The sequence below is a fragment of the Monopterus albus genome, unplaced genomic scaffold (assembly GCF_001952655.1).
Source record: "Monopterus albus unplaced genomic scaffold, M_albus_1.0 scaffold29.1, whole genome shotgun sequence".
In the NCBI taxonomy this organism is placed as follows: Eukaryota; Metazoa; Chordata; class Actinopteri; order Synbranchiformes; family Synbranchidae; genus Monopterus; species Monopterus albus.
The window spans coordinates 845,929-858,254 of NW_018127909.1; the positions used below are offsets into that span (position 1 = coordinate 845,929).

The following is a 12,326-nucleotide window of genomic DNA, read 5'->3' on the forward strand; positions in this document are numbered from 1 at the left end:
AGCAGAGGCCCTGGCAGCAGAGAGCACTGGTATGGCAGCAGTTGATGAAGTCCCTCCCACTCCCCCCACTGAAGCAGAGACCACGCCCACAGCCCCCGAAGCTGCCTCTGAGGTGGTCGTCACAGAGGAGGCTGTCCCACTTGTAGTGGGAGAGGCAGCCCCTGAAGCTGCCCCTGTTGCCACAGTGCCATCAGAGGCCCTCGCAGCAGAGAGCGGTGGTACGGCAGCAGTTGATGAAGCCCCTCCCACTCCCCCCACTGAAGCAGAGACCGCGCCCACAGCCCCCGAAGCTGCGGATGTCTCTGCTGCAGAGGTGGCTGCATAAAGCTGTGATGGCTCAATGTAGTTCACCCATAAAGGAGGGCTAGGGGTCAGCTGTGTTTTGTCCCACCTCTTTGGGCTTGGGAAAGGACTTGTGAACCCCTACACTATTTTTGTAAAGGGGAAAAAAACACATTTAGTTTTCACTTCCGGGTGGCTGGTGAATACAGGTGTGGGGTTCATCAGTTCAGTTTTCAGATGCTTTCCTTCCCTTACCTCAGCCCACCTTCAGACATAACATTTAGCATTCGGTTGTGTGGTCGAGTCATCTTGGAAACTTCGGTTTACAGTATACTGGAATTTTTATAACCTGAACAAATCCAAATAATGGTGTAGTTAATAAAGGAGTGTTCAACTGGGTGGTATAAAAGATAAAACTGAGCTGATAACTAATGTTTTTTTAAAGGTTATATTTTAAGTCGCCTTAAAAAAGGACAGCTCTGTTTCTTTCCTTGTCTTGTTTTATGGTGAATGAATGCAACCTAAGTTATTCAGTCTGTTCAGTCAGTTTGTTTCAACACAATGCTCCTGTGCTTAGCAAATGTGCACTTCCAGCCTTTTTGCTTTGGATAGGATTATTATGTAAAAAAGTAGAGGGGTGGAACATGAAGTCCGTGCGCTTTGTTCAAGTTGAGTTCTGTCTCTCCAAAAACCACTTAGCTCTTCTTTTCATGCAGCTCTTGTTCAAGTGTTCTTGACTCCTATAAAATCCTTTTTGCACATCTCCTTGCAGGGTGAGACAAAGTTAAAATGGGCTTTTCTTGTTCTTGTCAGTCTTTTACTTTGTATTTTTGTCTCAAAGATATTTTCTTTTTCATTCTTATCACTTATATTATCTACATCTATAATAGCCAACAACCACTTCATAAAACTGACTCAAGTATCGGCATCGTTAGATTTTCTTTTCTGGCCTTCTGTCCTTGGTTCTTTAGTGTTTAAATTCTTGTGCTCCATCTTTAACTGTGAAACTTTAATCATTGAGGGAACACTACAAAAACAACATTGTGATTAACACAGTTAGGTTTTTAAAGAATAAAACCATTGGATGATAAGGAAGTTTGAAGAGGTTCAATAAAGGCATGTTACTCTTTTCTCTGGTTTGACATTTTATTTTTATTAGATGTGCAACGTTGGTTGTTAACTACATTTATTGATTGTATGTGGGTTGGAAAAACAGCTGGTTCAGAATCTGTGTCTAATCTCTCCAGAGCAAATTTGTAATGTATAGTCCTTTGAACATCTCAGTGTTAGACGCTTGTGCTTGTTGCTTTGAATATGAAATGTGACATAATTAAAATTTGTATTGTACTGTAGATAATAGAAACACCCACTTCCTCTACAAACGCTCCCTTTCCCACCGAATCCCTGTGCCCTGTCCATGCTCCTGTGCCGTCAAATTAACAATCAACTTCATGTTTCTGCCCTTTGTACTGCAGTACTGTATAGATTTATATTGCAATTCATCTCTGGCACTTCTGAAAGCAGTTAAACAAAACACAAAGAAAAAATCCAAACCAGAGACACAAAATGTGGCCTATTTTCACCTACCCTGTTATACAGTGTATTGATCTGTATGAATATATTCATAATGTTGTACAACAGACAGAGGTTGGTAGGGAGGAGCTGCATGCAACAGAAACTGTGACAGGTCCAGCTCAGTGAACACAGTCAGGCAAGTCCTCCACCACAATTACAAAAACATCTGACTGTTTTTTCCCCCTGAAAACAAGTCTTAGCCTTTTATTTGCACTCTTGAATGTAAGAAGTGCAGTTTAATCCTAGATTACAGTGCTCATTTTAAGGTGTCCTGGTGTTTTGCCAGGGCTCACATTACATTACAGGCATCTACACTGAAATTTTGCGATATTAAACTAACTCTCTCCAGTAAAAGTGTTGAGACTGCTCACCACTTTAGCTACAGTTTCAAGTGGGAAACCTCTTTGTCTATAATAAAGGTGTGTTTCATGTTTTTTTTTCTAAAATATACAACAGCATATGGAGCATGAACTGAGCAGGTAGTCTCCTGTAGAGTCTCCTGAACCTGTGGTAACTGTAAACTATCTGGTGATGGATATGTGGTCAAGGTAAGATGAACTGACACAAAACAGCACACTGTTTTTATTATGTGGTATTACATTACAGTACCGGAATCAATCTTCCTCTTCAACAGTGAGGAAAATTGAAAATAACTGTTTACATGAGGGAAATCCGAGATTTATAATGCAGGAAGGTGACTGCCTCTTCGAGGGTAAAATATTTATGCAATCACTTATTTCTCATTATATATTTTTATTTAATTGACATTACTTTGTAGAAACCTATTTTCACTTTGACATTAAAGAGTTTTTTTTGTAATTTTTTTTTGGTCAAAAAAGCCAAATTATATTGACCATGAATGATTTTTAAAATCAGTAAAAGGGCAAAACATCCAAGGGGGTGAATACTTTTTATAGGCACTGTAGCTCCAGTCACAAGCACTCCCCATCAGAGAATGTAGACCTACTTCAAAACATGGTTTTGTTGAAAAAGTAAACCAATTTTGAAGGCATATGAAAATAAATCCTTTCCTATATATGACACATATTTATAAATAGCAGATAAACAACATGTACAGGCTTCATTGTTGTCACAATTTATTTACACGCAGTGATATTGTGAAAATGACTGAAACACTGATAACACTCTTCCCGCAACAAGGTCCTTTTACAAAAGCATTTGTCACCACATATACACATATACATAAATTTATTTCACAAAATATAAAAAAAAATGTATTTGTCTTCTGAATCAGTGAATTGCCATGTTGGCAGTTTTTGTTGTATTGACAGGCATTTGGCCAGCAGAGGTCACCAGCATGGGTGATTCAAGGGTTTCAAAACAACCCACCATTTTCCAAAGCAGTTGGTTCAAAGCTTCAGAAAGCCTAATTTCTGCCATCACTGCCTTTAACCCTGTTGTGATGATGTCATGATTAATTACGCCCACTGTTTCATTTTGTGTCCACCCGATAGTAACACTTAACTTTATGGCTCCATCTTCCAAAGTCACTGTGGAGGTGGACATTTTTGCCAATGACAAAATGTTCCCTTGATTGTGAGTTTACCTTTAATGATGACAGCTAAAGCAAAGACCTAGAGTTTTAATATAACAGTTTAATGCTACTTTTAATTAAAGTTTTTAGAAGGCTATTAATTAATGGTTTATGAGAGGCAAGATCACTGGAAAGACGGTTCATTAAACCTAACAAGAAACATGAAGACAGAGACAGCATCGAATGTAAAAATATTACACTCATCAGAATGTTTATTTACAGTTTTTGAGTCTTGAGGAGATTATGAAGATTTGTTACATGTTACATCTGAAGGGCATCTCTACATGAGGGCCACTTGATTTGTAGAATCAAACCCATTACTGTGCAATAAAGAACACAATGTAGCTGAATTGATTACCACTTCACTGCTCTCCAGTTTTATGCATAAAAAACCCAACATAATCTGAATGTGGATCTGACCAGATGTATCTCTGCCTATATCTACAGAGCCAAAGGTGTCTCTCTTGACTGTAAAAGGCTGCTCAGTGATCCAATAGTGCAGTTAAGACAGTAAACATTAAAGCAGCTGCTCCAAACACAGTGGTCTGTGTAGAACTAGAGACCGTAAAATGAACATGTTCAGGATAAGTATTATCCTCAGACTGCAACATTTTAGATGCTCAAAGGTGATGATGAGGCCAGGGTGATGCCACTTTTCTTTGCAATGTCTTGAAATCCTGCTGTCCCCTGAAGTGTATTGAACAGCATATTAAAGACTTCAAATTGTAGAAGCTGTTGTTATGATAATGTCCTCATGTAGATACTTTAAATAAAGTGATGCACACACGGGATGACTTAGTTTTGGTGTGCTGTGGGTTAAATCTGTAGTATGCAGGTTTACTGACCATATGATGGGGACAGAAAACTTACTTTATCATATGTATAGTCTTTTGGATATTACTTTTTGAACGACGTTTTGAAATAACTTGTGACTGTGATGACTGCTGTCACTGTCATCTTAAAGCAAAGAAAACCATGACAAAACCCTAACATAAACAGACACATTATTTATTCCCTGGTTTAGGCTTGTGGAATAGAGTAAGATGCAATAAACAAAGAGAAATGCTCGATTAAAAAATAAATAACTCAAACAATTAAAAGTAAGATGAATGGAGTTTATTTAAAGGCGCTTGAGACAAATTTGTGGTTTGTGATAATGGGCTACACAGACAAATCTGACTTGGCTTGACCAGATTTTATTGTTGAACGTGCGTAGTGACGTCACGAGTGTAATTTGCCCGAACAAGCGAGTAAAGTGACAACAACCGAGTCCGTCTCCATTACTATTATCCGACAGACACACGGCCGCTCCTTTATTCACCTACTATTTCAGAAGAAGCACCGAGGTCTACACTCTGCCAGGATCCTCCGGGGCTCCTCATCACGAATACACACAGCTAACATTAGGTTAGCTAGCGTTACCGTTAGCAGCGGGACTCGTCAGTCTGACAGTCGACAGCGGTAGCGGGATCAGAGCAGATTAGTCCGCGGAGAGGGAGAGAGGTTACTGGCTGTCACTCGCGCTCACACACACACACACGGAATGAACTCCTGTTAAGCCAGCCGGCTAACGTCAAGCCGCTAGCGGCAAACTAAGTTGGGTACCGGCAATAACGAAAGGAAGAACCTCACGGTGAGTGAGCGGACTTGACATTAGCCTGCATTAGCCACATGGTATGTTGTTTCTTTTTTGACAGCTTGTTTTTGTGACAGTGCTAACTCAGCTAGCTAACGTTAGCTCTGTTAATGCCAGTAACGTTACTCAGATGTTGCTTGTGTGCGACGTGAAGTTAAGATTCTTGAAATGTTTTTGTTAGCACAAAATATTACACTGCCATCCGGGCATACTCGTTATATAAACTCTATGTAAGTAATTAAATAGCTGGCAAATAATTAATTGACAAGGTGTGCTGCGCTGAAGAGCAAGGGTATCATTGCACCAGTGAATTCCCCCAGTTGGCTGTACGTGCCTGAAATAAGCGTTGTGTTGTCTGTCCTTGTTTGTGAACGATGCAAACAGGCGGGCGGCCAACTACCGTATGTGACTGTAGACAAGGGGGTGTAATCCTAGTCAACTCTGATCTAACGTCGTTAGCCTTTTTGTGTATCAGAAGTATTGGCAGCAGCAAACATGATTGATAGCAACACAGTGAAACAGTATTGGCTTTGCTGGATAACAAGAGAGCTCATCGTATTGTAAGCCTGCAGTGTGAGAAGTTGGCCACTGATGAAAACTTTAGAAAAAAACTTTTCTCTTTTCTTGTGGAAATTTCCGCGAGTTGACAGCTGGTGTTTACCTGCTTTCCTATTTACCTGCTTCTTGAATTTCAGGTAATGTTGTTTAATTGGAAAGTGTTAATTTGAGGTATAGGCGAAGTGCTAAAACTGTAGAATTTTCCGTGTTGCTGTTTGTTTGTTAATCATTACACATGCATCAAAACCAAGTTAAAAGTGAATTGTTTAAAAATGGCTTACTTGGTGCATGGGAAACATAATTCTGTGGCCTTTCTGGGAATTCTAACTGAGAAATGACTCAGATCAATAATTATGTCTCACAATTTGAATCAGTTCATGTTCAAGTATTTAAAGCACAAATTAAAACTTGAAACTTGTGTTTAATGAATGGAAAACATTGAATTGTTCGCCCCTATTTTACTGCCTATGAACAACCCTAATGTTTTAGTATATTCAGTATTTTATTTTAATTTGGTGCTTTGCAGTGTGCTTTAGTAGCTGGACGGCTTTGACTGTGTCTGATGAAGTATCAGTGTTTAGTGCACTGAGACCAGAGGTCAGTGTGAGCTGTGTCTAAAGTGTCTGCTTTGTGCTGGCAAATGATTGACCAGCCTGCCTTTTGCTCAGCTCATATGTTCTGCAGTCTAAGCTAATGGTTGAACTGCAGTCTTAAAGTTTCTGCTGGATGGCCACAGTCAGTGCTATGTGTTGGAGTTAGCTCATAGGAGGACTGCTGATAAAGTTTCTGCTGGATGGCCACAGTCAATTTTATGTGTTGGAGTGAGCTCATAGGAGGACTGCTGAAAAAGACCAGAGTGCAAGGATTGGTACCATGGAAATGGGTGGATGATGAATTACAGGAGAGGAGGGTGAGTAAGGATGTTACTGAGTGGAGCTTGTAGCGTGTGTGTGTGTGGGTGTGTGGTTTGCACAGGAGAGTGGACGGTGATGGACTCATTACAGACCACACATCATTATTTTATGGTCACTTTTCTGTAAATCTCTAACAACATTTGGCTGCCTGTTTATTATTTTCTTTATGTGGATGCTCAGAGTTGCATCAAACTAATTTTGTTAGGTTTTTAGATAAAATATGAAGATCAGTTTTAGTTGTATTTATAATCTTTAAGCCTTATTCTCAAAAGGTAATCCTTACAAGTCATAGCATATTAAACGTACTGTTTAATATGGTCTAAATTTTTCTTTAAAGCAAAGATGGTAAGAATTCCCTGGTTTCAGCTTTTAAGATGTGAATATTTTCTGGTTTGTTGGTAAAAAAACAAAACAAACCAAAGCATTTTAAGATGTCCTGTGGGATGTCTGTGATGGACATTTTTTGCTATTTGATGGCACATATTAAATAATTGAGAAAAGAATAAATGGTTTAATCAATAGTCAAACTTTTATTTGCACACCTGTAACATATTACATGATTTTTTTGAACCATGTGTTGACCTGCTCTAAATAATGTTAGACTTACACAAAGTATAAGAATTTATCTGATTATATCAAAGTAATGTGATTATTAGTAAAGCTGCATTCAAATTTTTGGAGGCCGGGTCACCTGATGCAGCGCTCCATCACTCTCCTTCTTCATCAGAAAATCTTTATATTGCCTGGAGGTTTGTGTTGTGTCATTGTCCTATTAGAGTACACACCTCCTCCTTCACACATGCAGATCATGCCGTCTGTTCACATTCTCTGTGTCAAAAATCTCACATTTGAACTCATCAAACCAAAGTACAGATTTCCATTGGTCAAATGTCCATTCCTTGTGTTGGCCCAAGCAGCTCTGTTCTCTCCTGCAGTGCTGGTTTCTTTGAAGCAGTTTGGCCATGATGACCTGCTTCACACATACTCCGCTAAAACAGTTGATGGTGAAATGATGTTTACTTAATTGGGTGGTTCTTGCATAGTATGGATTACTACAGTAGCTGAATAGGACTGTTTGCTGTATGCCAACACAACCAGTCTGTTGCATTAAGAAGGCCTGAAATTTCACCAGTTGACATTTGACCAGGCGCACCTGTTAACTGGGAACATTCCAGGTAACCACCTTATGAAGCTGGTCAAGATGTAACTACCAGTGTGCAAAGCTGTCATCAAGGCAACCAGTGGCTGCTTTGAGGAATGTAAATATGAAACCTAGTTTGCCTTGTTTAATACTTTTTTGGTTGCTTCATAATTCCATATGGGTTATTTCATACCTTTGATGTCTTCAGGATTAATATGTAAAACATAATACAGTAGAGGCACCAAGGATAACACTGTAGCAAGATTTTTGGTGAAGCGTGTTTATGGTCAGGGTTGATGTCAAGTAAATCCTGAGGTCACACTTGCCATGAATTTGCTTGTTGTGTCATCATTGTGTGTTGGTGGAGGGCTGGGCAGGGCACAAGGCAGGGCGTTGTATCCTTACCAGCAGCCCCACTTATTTGGAACAAAAGCTCTGTTGTTGAAGGATCATGTGACTGTGCGTGTGTGTGTGTGTGTGTGTGTGTGTGTGTTCTCTCCACCCTTGTCATGTGATCCGAGCTCACTCAGAGAGGTTCCATCCACTCAGGGAACAGGCAGACATTGAGCATTCAGGCAGGGGGAAGAGATGGATGGATGCAAGACAGAGAATCAAGATGGGGACAGAGGAAGTCCTGCTGCTTTCTCTTGCTACAGCAGGAACACACCACTGCCATTCTTTCAGCCTCCTCCTCATCTGTTAGTGGATTTTTAAACAACAGATAAGGAAAGCTGCAAGGCTGCATTATGAGTCAAGTTGACTTTTCTGTGAACAGGCAAGTTAGTACTTTTTTCCTTGTAGTGTTGATGTGCTCGTTAGGATTGTGTTGTGAGAAAGTTGGTGTGTCAGGATGACTGTGCTGTTTGTTGTGAAATCTTGAGACTGTCACCGACTCACCTTGAACCAGAGCAACATTTGTAATAGAATGAAGAGACTTGTCACCCTGGTCATCAAAAATGAAAAGTGAACTGGTATTAGACTGAAAAAACAGAAAAAAAATCAACTGGACTTGGGGTTTTTTTCCTCTGTTTTTTCAGCTTACTATGACCTGGATGACTGAGAATCTGCATGGAAAAACTGGCATTAAACACATTCATAGCTAAAACATGAACACTAGCTGTAGCCCGTATCCAGCATGACTAATAGCTAACTATAAGGAGTGAAAAGAAGGCCATGGCTGACTGCTTGTCTTTTTAAAATGATTAGTTCCTTGTAACATAACAACTGTCTGCTGTTAGTGTCTGAATTAGTTTGTTTAAAAGTTAATAAGCTTCTCAATTAATTCTTGTTTGAGCTGAGAAGCAACAAGGCAGCCACGTGTTCTCAGTTGCTCAGCAGGTCCTGTAAGACTTGTTTGAATCAACACAACCTGCAAGTCCTGCTTTAGAGACCCAGCTCCTACTATGTCTTGTGTGTGTGTGTGTGTGTGTGTGCGTGCGCGCGCGTGTGCATGCGATTATCTGGTTTCAGAACTCTACCTGCAATATGCAAGTTGCATATTCCATGGGACTGCACTGTACAGTGTATTATGCAGTTGTTGCAGAGTTTGTACTTGTGCATTTGGGGTAGATGAATGTTCTCACTGTCTCAGTAGGTGAAAGAAACCTTTTTTGCCCAGGCTGCTTGAAATGGTTTTTACCATTTTAGCACCAGATCTTTCTGCTACTCAAGTGAAAACTCATAGTAGAGACACCACTTTGACTCTTAGTGTTTTTCTGGATTACAAAACCTAGTGTGTCATAACTTGCAATGCTTCCATGAAGTTGCATAATAACTTCTGTCAGTTTGGCAGTAAAATCAAGACATAGGCACTTGTACACACCTTTATCATGGTTAGCCTGTTTCTGTGCCAGAGAGAAAAAGGCATGAAACAACTGGTGAAATGTGATATATTTAAAAAAAAAAAAAAAACTTAAATTGGAAGGATTAGAAGGAGGCTTATTCCTCTACAGTCTCTGAAATTTAACTTTATAAAAGAAATTTGTTAGTGTCAAGTGTCCACCTGTTCTGTCCTGATATTCTGGGACTCTGTCTGTGCCTCCAAAAACAGCAGAGCTCTGTAGACGAGGGTCTGAATAATTGAACAGAGGATTTCCATCTGAGCTGAGAGTTGGTCTCAGTAGTGCAGGGAACACCAGCACAGCATGGTTCATCCATTATACAGCTGTTAGTGAGCATGCCCTGCTCACTAACACCATGGTCAGGCTGTTTCAGTAGATTTGTACACTAAATGAAAGTATTCTGGATCCTGTATGAATTTTACATTGCCTATGTTGTCTTCTATTTTTTGATGTTATTACTTCTGCACTGAAAAATGTTGAGAAATTGGAGTGTCAGTTAGAAAGAGTTACTCCTAATCTTTGTCTGTGCGTACCAAAGAATTTAAAGAAGTTTTGTGGGGTTGTAGAGTGTGGGCACGCTTGACTATTAGAGGGGTGATATACTGTAGGAACACATAATGGCCTTTCTGTGACTATCGCTGTTTTCACCCCTTTGTACCACCCTCATCCAACCTGAATCCCAAGAACCTCTCGTCCACCACAAAAAGAATTTCTAATTTTGGCTCATCAGGCCACAGAACAGTTTTCCACTTTGTCTCTGTTCATCTTAAATGAGTTTGAGCTCAAAGAAAGTGGCGGAGTGTCTGGATCCTGTTCATACACGTTTTTTTCTTTGCATGGTCGAGTTGCATTTGTGGATGCAGTGATGAACCATGCAGTGTCGCCTGAGGGCCAGCAGATCACGGCCATTCGCTAATGTTTTCAGCCTTGTCCTTTGCTTTTAGAGATTTCTCTGGATTCTCTGAATATTTTCATTATATTATATGAAAAACCCATATTCTTTGCAATCTTGCACTGAGAAACGTTCTTCTTAAATTGCTGAACTATTTGCCGCACAGAGTGGTAAACCTCACCCCATCCTTACCTCTGTGGGATGCTCTTTTATACCCAGTCATAATATTGACCTGTTACCAGTTGACCTAAGTAGTTGTGAGGTGTTCCACCAGGTGTTTTTTAGCATTACACAACTTTTCCGGTCTTTTGTTGCTCCTGACCCAACTTTTTTGGAATGTGGTGCTGGCATCAAATTCAGAATAATCTTATATAAACCAAAATATATAAATTTAAATATTAGACATCTTTGTGTGTTACCAAATGAGTTTGGGGTAAAAGGGGTTTCAGAACATTTGAGCAAGTTTTTATTTACAGTTTACACAGCTTCCCATCACTTTTGGACATTGAGTTGCATTTAGATAACGGGTTTGGATGGGGTTACTGGAAACCAAGCTCAGTTACAGTAGTAACATATGATATAGTAACATGGAGGGCCAGCTTTCACAAAGCGGATGTTCTAGTTGGGGCTTTTTAATGTAACCTGTAACCCCACAAAACAATACAGTATGAAACATTCCCTGGCCTTGGAAGTAACAGTGGGTTAGAGTTACCACAGCAGTAAGCTAGTTAGCCGGACATGCTAATATTTGTAGCTTTACTGTAAATTTGGACAAATACACTGTTGCCTCTGTGTGTTTAGTTTTACTTTTTGTATATGGCTGCTTTAACTCAGCCCACATTCAGTGCTGTTCTAGGGAGAGATTCAGTGAATGGTCAGTTCTAATGTTACAAAGATGTGAAGAGAGGAGGTTTCCGACACTGCTTCACGATCCAACAAGCACTGTACCTTTTAATGATGGCTGAAATTGCATTTTATCCTCAACAGCTGCAAACTTGGCTCGCCAGTGTAAGAATCCATCAAATTCCAGTAGGTCAGTGGCTAAGTCAGCTCTTTAACAGCTGACTAAAGTAAGAGTGCTGGAGGTGGAGCGTCAGTTTAAACAGTATCATGCAGTTTGTGTGTTTACATCTGTCTCCCCGTGCTCCGGCCTTGCTTTTGTCTTATATCCTATTTCACCCCGCAGAGCGACACAGAACAGGAACTGCAGACCCTTTGCTTCTTAGCAACTGTTACCATGGCTCCAGTCCGGCCTGCCTTGATCTTCCACTGGACACTGCGTGCGTTTGAGGGAATGACTTGGCTTCCTGTCAGTGCATCTCTTCCTGTAATAGCAGACAGGCACTTCCTGCATGTCGAAGCCAGAAGTGAAAAGTTGAAAGAGATATGAGAGATCTCAGCCTTGAATTAGGCGGATTATACAGTGGGTACGGAAAGTATTCAGACCCCCTTAAATTTTTCACTCTTCGTTATATTGCAGCCATATGCTAAAATTATTTAGTCCATTTTTTTTCCTCATTAATGTACACACAGCACCCCATGTTGACAGAAAAACACAGAATGTTTGACATTTTTGCAGATTTATTAAAAAAGAAAAACTGAAATATCACATGGTCACAAGTATTCAGACCCTTTGCTGTGACACTCATATATTTAACTTAGGTGCTGTCCATTTCTTCTGATCATCCCTGAGATGGTTCTACACCTTCATTTGAGTCCAGCTGTGTTTGATTATACTGATTGGACGTGATTAGGAAAGCCACACACCTGTCTATATAAGACCCTACAGCTCACACTGCATGTCAGAGCAAATGAGAATCATGAGGTCAAAGGAACTGCCTGAAGAGCTCACAGACAGAATTGTGGCAAGGCACAGATCTGGCCAAGGTTACAAAAAAAAATTTCTGCTGCACTTAAGGTTCCTAAGAGCAC

General features: G+C 40.1%; 2 protein-coding genes across 5 annotated transcripts in view; both read left to right on the forward strand.

Annotated features, from left to right (window-relative positions):
* LOC109957940 (uncharacterized) overlaps positions 1–325 on the forward strand; it is an 11,473-nt gene extending 11,148 nt beyond the window's left edge. The window contains exon 7 of the mRNA XM_020596200.1: positions 75–325. Coding sequence (XP_020451856.1) covers positions 75–325 — 251 coding nt within the window. The remainder of the gene's footprint in view (positions 1–74) is intronic.
* A 4,281-nt stretch (positions 326–4,606) lies between these two features.
* Positions 4,607–12,326, forward strand: part of elf2b (E74-like factor 2b (ets domain transcription factor)) — an 18,797-nt gene continuing 11,077 nt past the window's right edge. The window contains exon 1 of one of the 4 annotated variants that reach the window (XM_020596081.1): positions 4,607–5,045. The gene's annotated coding sequence lies outside the window, so the exon portion shown is untranslated. Of the gene's footprint in view, positions 5,087–12,326 lie in introns of all 4 variants that reach the window. The other 3 variants (XM_020596079.1, XM_020596078.1, XM_020596080.1) reach the window with 3 other exon arrangements.